This window comes from Lasioglossum baleicum, chromosome 8, assembly GCF_051020765.1.
Source record: "Lasioglossum baleicum chromosome 8, iyLasBale1, whole genome shotgun sequence".
Taxonomy (NCBI): Eukaryota; Metazoa; Arthropoda; class Insecta; order Hymenoptera; family Halictidae; genus Lasioglossum; species Lasioglossum baleicum.
The window spans coordinates 11,250,792-11,272,385 of record NC_134936.1 but is presented as its reverse complement, the minus strand read 5'-3'; the positions used below and the strand labels follow the sequence as shown (position 1 = coordinate 11,272,385).

The 21,594-nt window shown below is 42.9% G+C and overlaps 1 protein-coding gene across 1 annotated transcript in view; it reads right to left on the bottom strand.

Moving 5' to 3' along the window:
- LOC143211333 (uncharacterized) overlaps positions 1 to 21,594 on the bottom strand; it is a 104,155-nt gene that overhangs the window by 44,458 nt on the left and 38,103 nt on the right. The window contains exon 2 of the mRNA XM_076428869.1: positions 17,828 to 19,226. Coding sequence (XP_076284984.1) covers positions 17,828 to 18,109 — 282 coding nt within the window. The 5' untranslated portion in view covers positions 18,110 to 19,226. The remainder of the gene's footprint in view (positions 1 to 17,827; positions 19,227 to 21,594) is intronic.

Here is a 21,594-nt window from a genome sequence, read left to right as displayed (position 1 = left end):
TCGTTCTTTTGTCCGGAACGGATTCCGGATGCTCGCATTAAGAGCCCGCGGCGTAACTTCTCGAAGCGAAGTTGGGAAATTGTTTCATTCCGTCTTGCGAAATGCTTCCGCGAGTAATAAAATTCATATTAGATATAACGTCGAAAGATTACGCTGCTCCCGAATTTTTGGTAGTAATTTACCAGTCGCTATTCAGTGATTCAGGTGATAGTGGTGTTGCAAAGTTCACTGTGTCTTCGGTATGGAAGAATAAGGGTGATGTATGCGGTTCATAACACCGTTTGCTTCCGCGAGTAATTAAATATGAGGAACATGCTAGCTCTGCGTTCATACGAATTTTTATTAGACTGGAAACAATGGATTCTGAAAAACTGCAGCTTAGCGAATAAAAGCTGCTCGCAGTATTTACTCCGTCGACCTTATTCTATTCTCATTATTTCGCATTACACGCAATTTTCTCTCATCGTTCTCTACGGGGCGCGACTGACGTTGCTAGCTTTAATATTAGTCTTTATACGAAGTTCTATCCTGTAGGAAATTGATTTAAAATTGTTTAGATTGATTTTGTGCTCGCTGTAAGGAGAAAGGGACAACAATGGTCAGACACGTCAGAGGAAGCCAATCAAATAATATGCACGGGCGAGGAATATTTGAATTTAATTTTCTCCTACAACGAAGCAAATTAATTTTGACCATCCCTTATGCAACGCTTCATCACATTTAATGAAGTGCGTAGTTGATTAAAGGTTTATTGCTGGCTCAAGGTTGGAAGTATTGTGTAAAACTGAAAAAAGATTAAAATTCAACGATGAGTTTTTAAAAGAATTAAAAGAATTTTAGAATATGTTAATTTCAGTGTTGGGCAATAAATAAATTTATTTAAATAATGATTTAAATAACAAGTTATTTGTTATTTGGATATCCAAATAAAACGCAAAAGTAATTATCTATTATTTGAGCAAGTCTAAACGAATTTATTTGAAATAATAAAGTTAATTGTTATTTACAAATACAATTTGCAATTATAGTTGTATTTCCGTAAATATTATACATACGAGTATACATATACAAAATACAAGAAATAAGAGAAGAGCAAAAACTATTTAATTGATTTTCACCTCAGTCCAAATAATAAATAATCTTTTATTTGCAAATAAGAAATAATAAATACATCATTTTTGGAATTATTTAAATAATTTTTATTTGAATAAAAAGTCGAGTTATTATTTGCAATTAAAATCACGCGTTTATTTATTATTTAAAATAAAATTTGCCGAACACTGGTTATTTTCAAGAAATTGCTCATTAATGAAAAAAGGAAATTTTAATATCCATTGTATTCTGTTTAGAATAATCCAGAAACATTTCCCAAATAATCGAACAAACTATTTCGGGAAAGATAATCAAATTCTCGGGGCCTGACACTTCACCTTAAAGTTTCCGGAGTTTTAACTAGAGCCGTATTCCTCGAAATATCCCAGCCGCCAAATAAACCCCGGTTCGCACCGGCCGCAGATTGATTTAGCGCGGCGCTCCCGGCCCCAGTTTGCCACAGTTTTTCCAGCTCAGCAGGCCATAACTTCGGAATAAAATCACGAAATTAACGATTTTACCTGGGAAAGGAACTCTCGGTCTTGGGACGGCCACAGGAAATTCAGCGAGCGTGTCCCATTCACTGAATAAAATCAAAACTTCACGACCCCGCTAGAGAAAGAAGGCGAGACCTCTCCGTGCGGCGTTCCCGACCGGTATGAAACGCGATTTCACCGGGATTGGCCGTGTTACAAAACGATATTCAATTCCGTCCGCGCGTTTAGCCCGCGCCTACGGGTCGGGCTTAAGGCCGAAGGATCCGCGATTGTCTCGGGGAATATCGAACAGTTGCCCCATCAGGCAACGGCTCCGGCGTGTAACAGCTGCTGTATTCTGGATCAGCGAATAAAAAGGCGTCGGGACGTTCGGTGGGGTTCGAGGACAGACGAAAATGGAGGGAAAGAGGACGGTCGGTGAAAAAAGAAGGAGCAGAACCGGTAGAAGGAAAGAATGGAAGAAAGGAGGAAGAGAACTGTCGAGAGGCCACGACGCTGAGAAAACATCGACGCTGCATTTACGTGGAGAATATTCCTGGGTAACCGTGCATCTCTAGGAAGCGTATGCAGTCATAGACGTAGTGGGGGGGGGGGGGTCCAAGGGACGAAGAGCGAGAGAAACAGGGGCGGGATACGATACCGGTCTACGGCAGCTTGGCTGGCAGCTATATCAGGTTACGCTCTAGCGCCCATCCACCCGCCCAACCACCCATCCGACGAACCTACCACCTCGTCCAACCCCCGCACCGACTCACTCTTTCGCCACCCGCACCCTCTCGCCTTTCCCACGTCTCTCTCGTTTTCTATTTACAAGCCTCTCTCTCGCTCCCGCCTGCGCGCCACGCGACTCCCTCACACAACCTTTTATGTCACCGAGCCTCGACATTATCACGGAACACTACATGCTAGCAACATTCCTCGCGCCGTACCCTCGATCGCCCGCAACCATCGCCGCCGCGCCGGCCCGTCGTACACTTCGAGAATACCGCAATTAGCTGCGCAAAATTAATTTTCAAATCCGCAAAAACGAACTCGAAATTCTATGCATTTATGCATTTAAAGGATATAATGTTCGTACTGTTCCAGTATTTGCTTTTCCAGTATGCATCCGCAGTTTGTCGATATTTTCTTTCTACCCTGTACAGAATTGTTGAAGTTTTTACCCGTTCACTGTATTCGGTACAATGCATCCATTTTTGCGGGCCGCTCCATGCCGGTAGAAACCGCGTTGTTTGTACCATAATCGAAACAGAACCGGCTGAAAGCAAACGGTACGGTTCTAGACTTCGCCGTAAGTAGAAACAGCCAGCGATGATCAGACACGCAAAACGAGGACACTCGGAATTGGTTTCCTGTCGTGGTAGAATCGAAAGAGGGAGCAATTCCACAAACTGAGTTGACATCGTGCGGTATACATGGTCGATCTAAAAAATTTAATTCAAGGAAATTGCTGAGGAAATTTCGATACGTATCCGCTTCGCAACGTAGTCTGGGTTTCATCTGATATTAACATAAATTGGGCGATGCAAATAGCTGGTATGTTTAATCCAAACATTTGTATTTCTTGCAGACTATGTTGGTGTGTTTCTTGTGCTCTCTCTCAATTCAGAAATATACTTTCCATATTTATGAATAATTGTGTGATGAGTAGACTTTATGCATTCATGGAGAAATGTGTTGGTAAAATTTTAAACAGCGAATTTATAACAGGCTCCTACTTCTTATAATCGATTCGACGAAGAAAATCTGTATGCAAAATAAAAATTGTTTGCATATATTGCAAGACACAGCAGCCAATTATCTCATTAAGCTGAAACTGATACACTGATGCCCTTATGTAAATCTTTTTAGTATGTCCACTGCTTTATATTGGGCATGCCCATTTTTCTCGTAAATGCATAAAATCCGCAGTCCAGTGAAGGGAGACGCCGAGTCTCATCGATGAATTTTTCCCAGGAGTGTCCAAGAAGAAATTGCTGGTGCATGCAATTGATCTTGCATAAAGGTGCGCGAAGCCCGTCTCTCGGCGACCCGAGTCTCCAAGATTTTAGTAAGCTCTAAGTGCCCGAAGATTAGCAGTCTATTCATTAACGTCCACTTGCAAGAGCCCGCCGCGTAAATTGGAATACATTGCAACGAAGTGGCACTCGGTGGGCCAAAGACGGGGCTGCCGCTTTGATCATCGACTGCCAGTAGGCCAAAGGTGAATCGATAGTGTCCACAATCGTCTTTTGAAGTCCGAAGGCTGGCAAAGCTGCCAAGTGAAGTCTCGTGTAACGGACAGCTGTCTCACAGAAGTTTACCGTCGTCGAGCATCCACAAAAGAGAACGGGACTCTTATTCCAGTTTCATAAAGGTTGAAACCGGGGACGAACTTTCCGCCGTAACTTCCGAGCCCCATAACTCCGAATACTCCGCCGATTTTTAACAGTTCCCTGTTTTTACTTGTAGATCGGACTCTGAATATAGAAAAGAAAATCTTTCCGGGACGAATACTGACCTCATTATGCCAAGAACCACCGTTTGTACGAACGGATTTCTAAAATGAAAATTCACAGAGTCTAGAGAGACTGAGAGGGAGAGAGCGACGTCGGTGAACTTCGGAATTGGCCTCCCATGATTTCTTCCTTCGTCCGGAGTTATTACCCGAGCAATTCCGATAAAACGGCGAACTTTCTGATTGATAATCCCAAACCGCAGAGGAGCACGTGGCGCGGCCAACGTCGCGAAAGTCCCTCCGACCGATTCACATTCGGAAATCCGACTTTTTGGCGGGCATGTGTCGATCCATGATCGCCAGATGCCGGCGATTGATCCATCTCCTTTCAACTCTACTTCTCTTTCGTTTTTCTATGACCTCAATTCCGAAGTCGTGGAAGAAGATTCCGAAGAAAATTTTTCCGAAAGATCACGGGAATTTTTACTTCCGTAGAACACTGCTAATTTAAAAATTGTGCTTGCTACCACGTATTCGCGGGAAGAAACGTTACATCGTTCTGACTCTGCACATTTTAAAGGGTGAAGGCTCTACTTGGAAACTAAAGTTTCTCATAACATTTTAGAAATAAAAACGATTCGGCGTTTTTGTACATATTTCTTCCACATTTGCTAGAATGTGACCTTATAGGGGGTAGTTTCCCCTTTACAATGATATCTTAAAAATTGTTCCACAATTCTTTGTCACGGTTTTATTGTACTTTAAATGACAAGTCGGAAATTCGTTAACCCTCCTACGTTCCCTTTACTTTCTTTTGCGTTACCAGCCGTTCAATGTAACAGTGGTGTAGTGAATATTTGCCTGTTTAATTTAACAGCTCAAGGGTTTGATCGTCATTAAACAAAATAATTGTAATATAATTTTAGCGTGGCTCTTGCTTAAGACACACGTAACATCCTTCAACGTTATTGCGTTTTGTAGAATCGTTACTTATAAAATTTATTGACTTACACCATTTTTGCATGAATTATAAATGAAGTACAATTTGTTCATTTAAAATGATAAATAAAATTGGCTGCATTATTAAATATAAAAGTGTATTTGTTCTCTTAGTAGATTTAATGAGTTGAAAATAAAGTCACGGTATTTATAAATTCTTTAAATGCTCTATAAGTGCATAAAATCCGCAGTCTAATTGCATGATCTTTGAGGAGACTATTTCTTTGGAACGTATGGGGGTTAAATTTCAACTTGAGTTTCTCGCTCTGATTATTAAAGAAAAGTTCAGGGTGTCAGAATAGATACATCACCCATTGAAACAAGCACAGTTAGAATGTCGGAATATTTTTTTTACACCAAAAACAAAAAAAGAAATTAGAAAATAGAATTCTCAAACATGTACAAGGAAACAAAGCTTTTCCCCTGGAAAAACAATTTCACGTTCCGCCTCGCACTTCTCATTTCGCTGTACGACAAATTCGTCATCGAGGAGTGTTAACGAATGGCGGAAATAAATGTTTGAAGTGGATGTACGAGGAGAGAGGTGTTAGCGGCGATGCTTGGAAGAAAGGGAAAAGTCTCTGGGGCAAACGGCCGGGATAATTGACCAGCGAAAAGTCACATCACGGTTAAGAGGTTAATGATCAATTATACAGGGCAGCGTGCCGGTTCTCGCGCGTGGTCGTGCCCTCGCGACTCGTTAAGGAAGACAGGTGGCATCCACGCTGTCGGGCTTTGCACGCGAATCAACTAGAAATCACCCGATCCGCGGACAGATTCACACAGGCCAGCACAATTTCGAGGTAACCCCGGGACAGCTGTGCGGGATGTCCGTCAGTCGTGTCACGAATATGATCCCCGGAATATCCGTCGAGTCGGATTTGTCCCTCCGCCTTCTAATTAATTAATGCATTAATTTACCCTCCTCCACCCACTCCTCCCTTCCCTAAACCCCCCCACCACGACGTAACTGTACCGTTCAACCACATCGCTTTGGGGTTAATCAACGGAAATACAAAGAACGGCGAACGAACGAGTCCAATTTCGCTAATGTACTCATTTTGTTAGGATTTCGCCGAGCTTTGGGTTTATTATACGAACGCCTGCGGGTTTTGCTGTTTCTTTACTTTTCTTCCTTCACCCTTATTCTCTCTCTCTCTCTCTCTCTCTCTCGCTCTCCTTCCTTCTTTACTTTTTTCTGTTGATGGTGGACTGAAAGAAACGCGAACGCGTAGCAGAACTCGATGAGATTCCAGCCGAATGGGTGAAGTACGAGGCGAGGTTTGACGACGAAATTTTTGTTGTTCGTTGATTGTTGTTCGCCGGTTCGAGGATGCTCAAAGAGGATGGAGTGGAATTGAATAGTGCCCAGAGAGATTTATTTTCGATATCTAGTTGCTCCGGCAATATTTAGTAAGATGTATCGATTTTTTAATGGAAAATAAGAGTACAGCCTGGCTTCGAAAATCACTGCATTCTTTGGACCCACTGGGAGCCATTTTAAACGATGGTTGTGACGACAGAATTATTTATTTTCTTAACACGAAGTGTATTTAGCATTGTCAATGGAAAAACGCGAAAAAATATGATACCTAAAGAAGTTCTCACTTCAAAAATTATGCACGACAAAATGCTCCTGGAAAATCCCCACAAAAAAAAGAACGAGTAGAAAATTCATTTAATCAAGAGATGCCTAATTTATATTGATCTCGAGTTCCAAATAAAACTTTATAACAGTTAGGGTCCCTGATTGATAGTGTTAAGTTGCGAAAACGAGGAACAGAGAGGGAACGTTTCACAAGTAATTATTCGGAGAACAATTCACTCGATGCTTATCCCGACGAATATACAAATCGCGATCACAAAGAAAGGTACGGCGGCAATTTGATTCGAAACTGCAGTGCTCAGACAGTTCGCATGGCACGTGAATGCTGGGCTTTTCTGCAGAGAAATTGATTTCCGGTGGTAAAGCCTGGAATTCCTCGGTATGGAAAGGTAACGAAACGGGTGACTCTTATGCGAGGGAACGCGCAATTAAGCCTGGGCTTAAATAATACGGGTAGGGTAACGGGAAGAATGAAATTGGAAGTAGGTCGTCCAGTTCGAGTGGTGGAAAAAGAATCGCGTTCATCTGTGGTAAAGGAAGGAGAAGTCGGATCCGGAGCGACCCTGTTTCGTTTCCTGGTACGGGGATCGGGTCGAAACGATAGTCGGGTACGACGACGACGAGGCGACGCGACGTGCCGCTAGAAAAACGAATGCAAATGGAGAAACGCTTTCGAACGAGCCACGTCGATCCGATTACCGCGCGACCCGTGGACGGGTGTCACCGACCATTAGCGGGAACTCGAATTTCAAATCCCGTTTCCGTGATTACCGCGACGGAAACGAGTCCGTGAAGGAGAGGGAACGGAGAAGGCGAAAGGGAGAAGGCGCAAGGGAAAAGGCTTGACGGGAGAAGCACCGATCCAGCTGGCGATTGTCACGAGATCCTCACACGTCACCGTAATCTACGTACTCCTCCTCCGATTACTCTACCGATTAGGTTAATTAGAAAATTGTCAATATCAGGTAATTTGACAGGTTCAATTTTGCTCGTACGCGTGAGAAGAGAATTAAATAAAATCTTTATCTTAGAATAATTTTTATGACGATCTGTGTTCAATGAATGAACACCATAGGGAAGGAATTTTCACGCTTGGAACGCGCTGAAGTTGAACAAACTCGAATGGAGTTCGTGGAATAATTACCGAAAGGTTTTGTTCGATACGCGCGACAAGAGTAGTTAAGGAAGGCGCGCTAATAAATAAACAGGTTATAAATCTCCTTTATCTCACTTAACCGATCCCTTTCTCGTTTCCTCCCTTTTCATGACCCCTTTTATGCATTGAATGCGAGAACGCCACATAAAGATGTTATCAGGGTTTCAAGATACGATTGTGCGATTTATTTTGTATTATACTAGAAGCACTGCTACTTCGCTCCTCTCCAGTGAAGCCACTTCCCTGTTATAAAATATTATTTTCCGTAGTCTAAATATTCCTGCTGGCAGGAAGATCTCTGGACTTCGACTTCTCTCCATTTCGTCGTGTTTTCAATTCTTTGATATTCGAAAGGTCCGCGTAGACACAACTTTGCTCGACATAAAGTTATTTCAAATAGCAGAATTTCTGTAGATCGTTAAGGATGTTCTGGAGGTATATAAAAACGCAACAAAATTTTTGAAAATTTCACAAGGTATAAAAATATATTCTTACTAAATTAATGCAATTACCAAAGTTTGGGTTCGATTCACTGCACCGTTTAAGAATTATAGCAACTTAAAGTTTGCACATTTTAACACGTCTTCTTATGGAGAATTCATAAAATTCCACTTCAAACCCTATTTAAACCTTGAAAAAACGCAACTAGAAACTCCAGTTTTTTTTTATATGTAGTAAAAATTCTGTAATTAATTATGTTCAAAATTTATTAGGATTCACTAAACAGTTACAGAGTAAAAAAGTTATAAACTGCTACAAAACGTCAAATTTATCGTGTTGTCTCTCACTAGCATGGAAACGCGACAAGCGTAGACCACTGAATATAGCTACAGAGGCTACAGTATTCGCAAAAGTTTAATGCAAAATATACTCATAAATGGCTTTCATTGCCATGTATTGATGGATTTCGAATTTCTTGTACCTTTGTCTCCCATTGTACCTCCAGAACATCCTTAAATGAAGAACAACTATTTGAAGAATATTCATTTGACAAACTGTTTGATCGAAAATAGTCGTAATAAAATAACGAAATAATCGAGAGGAAAAATAAAATACGTGAAAATTTGAAGTAACGCGTAACCAAATAAGATAATTTTAACTATTATTTTTCAAATAATTAATTTGAACAATTCCCAAGTCTGCTACGTATTTAGTAGATTGTGCTCGCCGCGAGTCAGACTCGATACCGTAAGGCAAGTGGTTAATTACAGTAAAAACGCGGGAACGGAGGATAAATAACTGTTGCAAGTGTGCTTCCATAAATCTCCGTCGAATTTCCATGAACATTTACGAGTGTGTTTGTAACGTTTTCTTCCGATTCACTGCTGCAACTCGTTTAATCCGCTCGCGGATTTGGCCAACACTGGCGCCATCTCTCTCATTGTGTAAATATAAACTGTTTAAACGAAATCGGAGCCTTCGGGGTCTTCAGAACGCAAACAAACTCGAATGATGAATCCTCTCGCGTGAAAAGCTTCCCGCGGATAAAACCGTTCTCCCGCTTAAGGGGTTAATTCGAGCACCCTCCGGGGTGAATATCCTTCGTGACCAAGTGTCGTTCAACGACTGAGCACAAATGTACACTGCATTCGAACTACGGCCGCCTTTCTCTTTCCCCGTTCGATCATTACCGTTCATCGATCCGACTGACAATCTGTAAGCCTAACTAATTCGAAAAACATTCGAGAAATATTCGCGATTTTCCATCGAAACGAATGAAACTCGTTCTGAATTGCACGCTCGAGAAGATCAAATTTAAAACAATGCCCGCATATACAGTCACTGACAATTTAAAGTGGACACCCTTAAAAATCGCATAACTTTTTAGAAATTGGACCAAAGGACCTGAATTTTTTTAAGATGTTAGACCGGCTAGTTCGCTAGAGAATAAGTAAACAAAAATTTAATACGATTGCAATTGGTAGGAATTATACAAAATTTTTAAAAATGATGTTCTGTCAACTTTTTTATCTGGGCCTGTAACGATAATTTAAAAAATGCGTTTTATAGATTTCGGTAACTTATATGCATACTGAACATTTCATCGAAATCGGTCAACATTGCAATGAGCTACAAACGTTTAAAGATGATCACGTAAGGGCGAAATGCCCTGGCAAGGGTGAAAGTCGCAGATTTAAACGTATGTAGCTCATTGCAATGTAGACCGAGTCCGATGAAATTTTCAGTATGCATATAAGTTACCGAAATCTATAAAACGCATCTTTTAAATTATCGTTACAGGCCCAGATAAAAAAGTTGACAGAACATCATTTTTAAAAATTTTGTATAATTCCTACCAATTGCAATCGTATTAAATTTTTGTTTACTTATTCTCTAGCGAACTAGCCGGTCTAACATCTTAAAAAAATTCAGGTCCTTTGGTCCAATTTCTAAAAAGTTATGCGATTTTTAAGGGTGTCCACTTTAAATTGTCAGTGACTGTATGTATTATGCGCATAGATTTATACCCCACATGTAGCGGTGAACGAAATTTTATTTCGAGTGCCACGTTTTTGCGCGAAATTACTACCGTCCGACCGACGTGACCGACCATTTTCGGAAATACCCGGAAGTGCGGCTCTTCCGACCGTCAATGTGATCTATCGCCATTTGTATTTTACTATAGCGCTCTCTTTTAATTCTTTCGCCGGCTTGACACCATGACAGACTCGCCTGCAATCCGAATGAACTGTTTTGAATAAAATAATAGCTCGCGGCGGCCTGCTGGCAACGGGATAAAATGTTCAGACTGTTTGTTCGAACAAACAATTCTGCAATCCATCTTTTTGGACTTTATAAAGCATCATAGTATTTTATCGATTAAAGTTAATTGCCTGATTTTGTGTATCTCGCTTTTAAAATATTTTCTTTAGTAACTTAACGTCGGAGTACGTACACTACAAAATTATCCAAGCTGTTATACTTGTGTTAGTTCAATTATGAGGTAATAAATAAATCCTTTAAGGTAACATTACAGTGAATAAATACCTCGGCCAGAAATTGTCTCGAGCAGTTCGCTTCGAAAATCGAGAATCTATCTGGCGTGGAAAATTGACGTCACCGGATATAAAAGTTTTGTCAATTATTCCGGCGGAAAGTCGATTCGGAGGGATCGGGAGCAGTGTTTACGCGACGGCGGCGTATTTGTTTTCTCTCTCGTCGGAAGATCAGGGAAATTCGCTTGGTTTCCCAAGCAAAAATGGAAGACATTATTTTTCTACGGAAGACAGAGGTACTGAGAATTACGTAACGCGCGGGGGTTGAAAGCAACGAAACAATGGCGCCGGCTCCCCGGTTCTCCGGCCGGGTGCATTTCCGGTGGCGATTCAACGTTGAAAATCCACGTCTACGCCGTCAAATCCTATCACGGGAAGGGCATAAATTTCTCCGGGGCGGCTCTAACCCCCGGCACACGGCCCACCCTTTTCAACCCCCCCGGTGCCGCGTGCAGCCCTATAGATACCTTCTCGCAATGTCATGACTCGCTTGTGTCCCCGCAACCGTGTCACCCGGACCAGAGATCGGACATTTATGATTCCGTTCGTTCCTCATCACGGACGGCAAACGCATGGTCACCGTTCCGACCGACGCACACGCACACGCGTGACAGGTCAACCCACTCGCCGGCCGATGTATAATACAATGCCTTCCATATGCATTACACTAGTGGCCAATAAAATTCCACTGCCGCTCGACAATACACTCGAAACTTTCCATCGGATAGGATACAGCCTCGCCAAATGACTCGTCGGACCGGCTTCATATACCGAGTCCATCATTTTCATTCTCCGAAATCCATTCTAATGCACTTTCCATCGGAAAACAGTGTGCATATTTTCAACAAACATGCAGCTGAAGTGCTCATTCACTAGACACACTAGCTCGTTGATAGCGATACCAACCCAGTTACTCGATACAAAATGTACACTACCGCTCAAGGAAGTTTGGCCAAGAGAGAAAATTTTGGTAATTATTTACATTCAGGGCTTCCTCACCGGTCTTGATGAAATTTAAATATGTTGTCAAAGTCATCATTCTGAACAACTTTTTCTGATACATGTTACCGCCGCTCGATTTTAATTTCGAGATATTTGCGAAAAACTATCGCTAATACTGTATTGAATTTTCCGTATTCCTGCACGCTCTGCGGCGACGTAAGCCTGTCCCGGCGCACCGTTTGTTTACATTTTGCTTGCAAACACGCTGCGGAGATGAGAGAAAAAACAGGGTCTCACTCTGGTCATACATATATAGGGTGAGCTTTTTCAATTTTGAAAGAATACTTCGGGCCCTCTCCGCCCCCCACCACCTGACCCTAACTAATTCTGATCTCATGATTTTTCCATTACTAGTTCAAATTCTGTATGACGGCCATATGGAATGAAAAGATTATGCGATCAGAATTAGTTAGGGTTAGGTGGTGGGGGCGGAGTATATGACCACGTATACGAAAATGTAGGAGTAGTCTTTCAAAACTGAAAGCTCACCCTATATATGTATGGTCAGAGTGAGACCCTGTTTTTTCTCTCACCTCAGTTTAATTCTTGTTAATTCTAATCTCGGTTAATTCTTGTTCAAAATGTAGAAATCTGTAACATATTTAAATTTCATCAAAATCGGCGAGGAAGCCCTGAATGTAAATAATTACCAAAATTTTTCAATACAGGGTGTTCGCGGTATCACTAGTCAGCGTTTTTCTTCTAAATAGTAAATATTCGAAAAAAATGGAAGAGGAAAAAGTTTTCTATACGCAACACTATGGGCTATGTAATTTTTTTGTGTGTACACTATTTTGTTAGATATGAAGGTGACCTTCAATTTTTTAAATGGAATGCTGTATATTTTTTTATATCACGTGAAAACGTGTGTCTAGATGAATTCGATAAACAAACTTCATATAACATTTTTTTCGTATTTTCACTTGTAGATTCATGCTCCTACAATCTCGCCGGAGAAGTAGAAAACACCCTGTATAATTTGTACGTAAAAGTAAATTCAATTGTGCTACGATACCACAAAATTGTTCTAAATATTTTTCCTACAAGCTTAAACTAGGTTTTGCAGAGAAAAAGGAAGTGTCCGGATACTTTCGAGCGGTAGTGTAAATATTTAAGAATCCTGCCGGTGGAAGATCTAAAACCATGTCAGCCTCAACATTTTTGGAGCAGCACAATGCTTCACTTTTCCTCAACTCTTGTAAATACTTGATGACGGTGATCGTCCAATCGAAACGCACACACGGGGTCGGGAAGTTCGGCGCGGAACTCTCGCTAATTATCCCAAACACGGAAAGTAGCGTTGGTCAGAATCCCGACTAAAATCCTCTGCTCCTCAATCAACAGTGATTAAACCTTTCCCAATGAAGTTTGCTCTCGTGCTTCTAAGGCCGGCGCAGTGTTTCCCTTGGCAGTCTCCAGTCGGGTATCGAGGGCAGAGATTTCGAGCTGACTGGAGAGAGTGTGCGTGAGAGAGAGAGAGAGAGAGAGAGTGAGAGAGAGCTGTAGGGCCGGACCGCTCGATGCCATTATCGTCCAACGTTAGATTTTCTGGTCGAGCACCGGTGCCCTGTATATCCGGGGCTCGCCTAACCGAATATGCATCCGCGTCCATCAAGCGTACAGAGAGATAGCGTTAACAAGCTGTATATAAGCGACGGCGCAGAGACCGATCTGCTCGTCGACATCAAAGAGAGTTCTCCCCTCGTGTTTCCTGCCACGGATCTCTCCGAGGCCCGTCGGGACCTAGCCGGCACGAAATCAGGCTCCGCAGCGAGTACACGTGCCCCACGGGCATCGTCGTCGGCGACGTCGGTGACGACGACGAGGTCGACGTCTACGTAGAGTTCCACTTCACGTGGCTGAATGGCTGGTGAGTATCGAAGGTGGGTCACCGGTAACGCGGTCGAAAGGTTTCATCGGAGCCTGGGGCCAATGTTTCTGACCGCCAATCAGTCGGTTGGCCGATGATCACGGCTCGGCTTCGTGCCACGTCAGTGAAAATCGCTACCAATCCTGCCAACGAATCAAAGGGCGGGAGGGTCGGAAGTTTCCAAGTTGTGGTTATTGCGACCGATCGATCGACCCCGACCGGTAACTCTGTGTAGCTTATGGAGAGCAGTAAGCTGCAACGCCGCTCTCTCTCTCTCTTTCTCCTCCCTCTCTCCAGTTAACCCTTTCTCTACGTCCGTTACTTGCCGCTCTTAACCTCTCTCGCGGCTCGAATCCCCAACCCTCTTCGCCATCATCCCTCTCTTTCTCCTTCGGTCTTTTCGACCCGTAGGGACAATAGGAACACCCGGGAGAATATCAGACGATAGGAGGCACTGGTTCCCTAGCCAGGCTGCGATGCAGCCCACCCGTCGATTGGCCAGCGGTGAGAGAGCACTTCCTGTTAGCCTCGACCCTCGTCCGCAACCAGCCGCAGGCCGCAAGCCTTGGCTCCTGCGAGCCGTAACCTCTAACCTCACGCTGTTCGGCCTGACCTCCTGCCGACAGCGTAATTGTTTAGAAACCCCTTGATCTGTAATTTCAGCGCCCGGCCGCCTCTCTACACGAAACATCGTTAACACGGTTTCGTCCTCCTCTATCTATCTTTCTGCCTGTCCTTCACTTCCACCCTCTACCCTCTCCCCCCTTTCTCTCTCTCTCCCCACTCTCTCTCTCTCACACTCTTACTCTGCTCATACTGCAGTCTTCAACCTACTATTTCGACCCCTAAGGCTACACCGGCGATCTACCGAGCCTCGTCTTACTTTCTCCTGTAGGCTGTGCTCTGTCTTCTATACAGGGTGTCCAAAAATGTGCTTCGTTAACACTTATACCATCCTCAGGGCAGAGTAGGGCAATGATCAATTAATATTTAAAAATGACCAAGTGTTCGGGAATCCGCCACCGCGCGACCGCTTCAAGTCAAATCATAAATAACGATCAAACCAGCGAGCGTCCCCCCTCTCCGTTCTTTTGAACCTCGTGTATGCGAGCACGAAGGTGACGAACGGTGCCGATCGAACCAGTTCAATTTGAACTTCCGAGATCGCTGCTACCAACAAGCACACTTTACTGTCGAATCCTTCACTCGCGCCAAAAGTAACGAGTTCGCGACCAGTATACAATAGCTCACGCGCTACTCCATCCGACAGAGGCAGGGTTCGAAACTCACCAATAAATAGTGTTAGTGAATCACCTTTGGCTTGAACCCTTCATTTATCCGTCTATAAAGCGATCTCCATCCGACCTGCACACAAGACCATTCAATCCTCCTCAACCTATCCAACATCCGCTTACCAGCATCCCAAACACCAAGAGTCTTTTGAATGTTAGTCACAGCAAAATAGTCATTGGTCAAAACTTTTTGATTAGTTAGTGATAACTAATTAATAATATTAATGTATGTTAATCGCAGAATAGTGACTGATGACTAAAGATTGATCACTGATCATCAACTACTAATTCACTAGTAAGCATTAGCTAACGATTACTTAGAGCTGTGAGTAATTATTTGCCATTTAGTTATCAGTAATTAATCAAAAAGTTTTGACTAATGACTATTTTGCTATGACTAACATTCAAGAAGACTATTAGTCATTTTTAAATATTAGTTGATTATTGCCCTACTCTGCCTCGGGGTAAAAATTCGCCCATTTACTATTTTCACATACAGTAAATCTATTGATCCTTTTATGTCTATGTTGTGACATGTATTTCTTTAAATAGTGACGTTACGAATGGAACATAATTTGTTGATTTCACGTGTAGAGCAACATGGGTATTACCCTATTCTCTTTTATGCAACTATTTTTGAGGAGCGTATGAGGGTTAAGAGGGTAGACTCTCGTTTCCAGAATTGGAAGGGTGCGGGATGCGTCTTCTCCTTTCTCGGTAATGCAAAGATGGACTTTTTCAGTAGTGAAAAGCGCTAGATAAAAGATCAATCTAGGTCACGATTACCCTCAAACGTCCTATAAAAGTCCTAGTAATTTGCATTATTAGGAAGCATAAATGTAAGAGTATTCGATATTTAAACGTTCTAAATATTTTCGTAATTGTATCGTATTTTAACCATTTCACGTCCAAACTCTGTGAATGCGTTTCTTTCGTAATCGTTTCAGGAAGTGATGTTTTGTTTGTCTGTTTACATTAGTTACGTAGTCAATCGATGTGATATCGATTGACACACATAAAATACACACATACAAATATCATTACACACGCATACAGAAAACATTCATAATCTCGCTCTTACATAAAGCTGCGCATGTAGCTCTTATATTTTCATAAAGCTGCGACAGTTCCATGCAGCCGAATAATTTAAATTACGCCTCGTAAACATAAAAATTGGAATTTTGAGGGCGATTGCGGCCTGGATTGATCTTTTATTTAGCGCGCGTGACTACTGAAAAAAACCCCATCTTTGCATTATCGAGGAATGGGAAGGCGCATCCCGCATCCTTGCAATCCTGGAAATGAGCCTACCCCCATAACAGTAAACCTACCGAGCTCTAAAAGCGGTCAAAATGTGCTTTAGCTTGCAAAAATGACAAGGCTCCATTTATTTAGATTCTGTGCAATTTTTATTACATGTGCTTAGATAAAGAAAATTGAATCAATTCCCCCTAAGCAACTTTATAATTTCAATAATTGAGAAAAGAAAAATATGAAACCGGTCGTTCAACCAGCATGGTAGGTTTAATGTTAGAAGGACTGATTCCTCCAGTCGTTTCTGCAGCCGAGCTCTGATTGGTCCGTGTTTTTCGTTGATAACCCCTCAACAAAGCCGTGGAGAACATTTTCGAAAAGGACAAAGTTATTAGTGCTAACCTCGGGAATCATCGATTTTAAGAGAGCACATGTTTGGGACACCCTGTATACGTACTCTTTCCGGTATAGACTCTGCAGTCTCGACTTTCTCCGTTCAACGTGACCAGTCGATAGACCGCGCATGCACCCCGTGTCTGCCATCTGCGGTCGCGTCGCGGACAACGACCGCCGGAAAGTTTGTGTGCACGCCGCCGCGCCACGTGAAAAACCAATGAATCGTCGCGCGAAAGGCTCCGGCTTAATTGTGCAAGCCTCGGCGAGCACCAGTTGCCCGGCGACCCACGGGGGATGGGGCGCTCCGATTCGAACTGTTTTGCTTGGCTACACGAATACCAGACCTTGTACGGCTTGTTCGAACTTCCGCCACGCTTCGCGTTCTTGCACCTACAGCGAGACAGTTTGCTCTTGCGTAAGTTTCCGACCGACCCCCGCAGTGGTTCGATTACTCTTCGAGCCAGGCGAACGAACTTATTTTCTCGCGGTTTTCAGGTTAACTCGTGTTCTAATTGTTACATGACAAGTCAGATTTTTTTACAGTTTTTATAGTTTCATTAAAAGTGTTAGTAACCAGTACTGATATTTCAAATCTGCCTTCGCAGATATATTCGTTACAGAAAATCACACAATTTTCCCCTTTGACTTATTTCTCCGGTTGTGCATTCGTGATATAGTATAAGGCTTTTTCATTGGTTCGTATAAAAGAGGTTCTTACCGTGGATGCATCAAGTTCGTAAAAGTTGCTGGTGATTATTTAATTTGCCTCCAACGTGAGCTCTCTTCTTCGAGAAGATTAACGCTTCACCTACCGGAGGACTTTAAATAAATTTTTTAATGACTTCGCCGCGTCTCAAAGAAGCCCTTCTTTTACATGAAAATCTCAAAAGAGATTACCAGATCAGGTTACTCGAGAGAACTTCCCTGCTTCGCGAGTAAAATTGCTATCGTCGTGGGAAAATTTATTATGAAAGTTTCCATTATTAATCGTTGTGTTCGATAAGCCTATTAAGCCACTACAATTAGATCAGTTCCTAAAAATACACCCTTCTGGCTAAAAATCCAATCTTTACCCTATAGAGTACCCAAACAACGACAATTGCACCCTATGGCGCTCTCGAACTTAGACCTCCCCCCAACGATCCTTTAGCTTGTCAAACCCTGATTCACGGGAACGAGATGGTAGCCTCGAGTCGCAGGTGTAAAAATTCAGATGTAATTTCTACTCACGATTTCCTCGAGCTTCGAGCATCCTTTCCTCGCGGTGCATGCGAGCGCGACGATCACACCCCCGCCGAACATCAGCAGTAGGAACACGGCTAGTTTCCATCCGTGATCCCTCTGTGGTATCAGTTTCTTGGCTGTGGGCAGCCTGGCGACCTCCGTCGTGGAGACACCAAAGCGTGACGCCTTCACCAGTATGCTCCTGAGCCTCCTGGTCGCCTTCTCGCACGCCATCTTCGTGGGGTTGCTCTTCGAGGTGGACCTCGACTTAACGTGCACGTGATCCATGATAATCCTTACTCGATCACGAAAGACAAACACTTGTACGAAGACATAACAACTGGCAAAAGAATAAAGTCCACTCCTCCTCTCTCTCGGTGGTCCTACACACTATCACTGGCGATTGTACGCGAGCGTCAGTCACGAGAGATGCTCTCTTCCTCCATTTGAATGAATCATTGGGCACCGAGCGTCTGAAATGTTTCTTTCTCTCTCTGTACTTTGCGGCAAGTGTTTTCGTCGGTGGAACGCGAAGAACGGTTTCCGTAGGTGATCTCTCAGCCACTTCGGCCACCGCTGAGGATAGCCCGGTCGGGGAACCGTCGAAACTGTCCCCCAGGAATGCGCAGTGTACCAATTCCCAGCGCTGAAACGTCGTCGACGGCTTTACCGCTCCCGTAGATGGACTCTCCGGCAGGGTTTTATGAGATTATACCGGCCGATCCCGCGGTATCGCGCGCGACTCCTCTTCGCTCACCCAGGCTCGCACCCGTCCCCCATAAGCCGTGGACGAGTCGTTATATTTTTATGCGCACGACGTGGGAGGACGCGGAACGGGACGTTCGTCGGCCGAATGAAAATCGGCCCAGATAAAAGGAAACGAACGGCGAACGAAGCCGCCTAAGCGTACACGTCTCTATCGTCGGCGCTCGTTCGAGGTTTCTTCAGAGTCACCCATACACGAGCTTTTCTGGCTATCGAACTTGTACGAAGCCCCTGCCGAGCTCGATACTATCTCGATCTAGCTGCAGGTCCCGAAATAACACCTCCCGATCTATTCTTCCTCGCGCTTCGTCGCCAGACTCGCATGGATCGATCGAGATTGCAATCGATAAATAATCAAGCTACTTTTACCGCGATTTCGAGAGTTAGTTTTGGTTTTCTGAGGTACTACGGTTGGTGTTCTAGTCCGGGTTACGGGGCTTCCGGAGCTGTCGATGCTCGTTTTCTCGAGGATATCTTCTGTTTCCTTATTTCCCAGGAGTCGATAATCGGACTCTATTATCGTTTTTACGGAACGGCCGGCTATTTTCTCTTATTCCCCTCGGTGGTTCGCGGGATGCTGCACTAATGGGCCGGCGATTTCGCTCATCAGCGTGGCTCGTGTTGCTTCTTTCCGTCCCACCTGCAAATAAAAACACCCGTCAGAGGATCGTAACGGTGGATCGTGAAACGGGAACTTAATTGCCGGACTATCCGGATCAACGGTAGGGCCGAGTGTAACTTGAGTAATGAGACCCGCGGACATAAATCTGTTCTATGGACATCTTAGAACCATCGTTAGGCAACATTTATTCTTAGTCGAACCGGCTTAATGATAGCTCTCCGATCGCCAACTACGATTTCTGTAATGGGAAACCGAGAACGCCTGACCGCCGCCCATCGAATACCGTTGATTAATTGTTTACCTGAAACTTCTGAAACCCGTGAAATATTCGCTGCTCTCCGAAATCCGATTTCCCACGATATAACATGTAACACTGATTTGTAAATGTATAAGCAACTTGACGAGAGACTAACACGTTCAAAATTGTTGTAAAATTTAGAAAATTGAAGATGTTAATGTACGATTTCTCTCCACTTTAACACGTTTGCTATCAGCATTTGTTTCGTTGCTCACATTCCTTGTTTGGAAGTATATGAAATGCAACGTGCCCAATTTTGAATTGTTAAAACAGTTTGCATTCTACTACGACTTTAAACAACGAAGTGCATAAAATTAGTTTGACTGTTTTTCAGTGAACAAGTTAAAATCATTAAGGGTAGAAATAACATTCAATTTAGTTTCTATTTCTTGCAATCTATGCAGACAATATTTATTTTGCATAAAGACCCGCAGTCTAATGATTACTGAACTGCGGATTTTTATGTAAAATAAAAATTGTCTGGGTCAGTTACAAGATAATTTATTTAGACCTTGCACGATTGTTACTAATCACTGTTGGGTGGTTCTTATAGAGTTTTTTGCGCTTATTCCGAATCTGACCTTAATTTTTCTCCTAGACGCACGGTTTTTGAGAAACATGGCTTTGAAAAAAAACACATTTTTCAACTTTAAACAAATATTGTGACGTTATTATAAAAGATATTGAGTTGTTCTTTACAGCAGAAGATTAATACATTATTAAAGACGGAGAGACACCAGTTTTGCATCAATTTTTGAGGATATTTTTCAATTTATCCAGCGGAAGATCGAACTATACCACGCGCTAGAGAAGACTTTTATCTTGAGAAACCACCCTTTCAAGTTTGGAACGTCGTGCCACTGGTGGCAACTCATGTCGGGCGAAGATATTTTGCTTTCTGGTTCGAAAAAAACGTCGACGTTCCAAACTTGAAAGGGTAGTTTCTCAAGATAAAATAAGTCTGCTCTATCGCGTGGCATAGTTCGATTCTCCGCTGGACCCTTATTTTTGAGATAAATTGAAAAATATCCTCAAAAATTGATGCAAAAATGGTGTCTCTCCGTCTTTAATGATTGTTTAAACACGTTCAAATATATGAATATTGGATATCACTGTATTCGGGAAAGTCTACAGAATCTTCTGCTGTAAAGAGAACAACTCAATATCTTTTATAATAATATCACAATATTTGTTTAAAGTTGAAAAATATGTTGTTTTTTTTCATGGCCATGTTTCTCAAAAACTGTGCGTCTAAGAGCAAAATAAAGGACACATTCTATAAGAACCACCCAACAGTAATTGTGGAACAAATTTGTTGTTAGACACTGTTATTAGAATATGTGCTCTAATAAAGATACCGATTTGTTAAATCATTTCTTACGAAAGCATGTTTATAATTTATCGTGGTATGTCGTGGTAGTTTTAGTGTGAAAGATCAATATTTTCTCCCTTTCTATAATTTATGAACAATGAGATTTCCGGGAACTGGTGGCATGATTATTAATTGTAGTGAATGCACGGGCGATTCCATTGGGTAACGAGCAGCCAATGGTCAGTCGGGGCCGGAAGAGCGGTGGGGTTGACGAGGCGATTATAACGAGCCCGTCAAAGCGTGATTACAAAGGGAGAATATGGTGTTTCAGGTAATTGCCGCAACGTTACACCCCCTCTCTCTCTCTCTCTCTTAATTGCACGGTACAATGGCACAAGATCGTTTCGATGCGATGGATGAAAGTAATCAAGGATCGATGGAACAGACAGACGATCAGTCTTCGGGGGTAAAGTTTCCACTCGGCAGCAAGGTAAGCCCGGCCGATATAGATGTAGGGCGATCTTATTTCTGTCGATTCGAAATCGGACGTACGCGGCGAATCCCGAAGCGGGATGGATTTTGAGTGCATTAAAGATGGAGGCAATATCGGGGATAGGATTATCTTCGGACGGACGATATCACGATGAAAATACTCTAGTCGCAGTCGAACGGAAACGAACGGCTTGTCCCAGGACCATGTCCGAGGATTAAGCGAGAATTACCTTGGATTCCCGGTTCTCGAATTCCGTGCACTTAATCCTGTTTCTGTCGGTCTA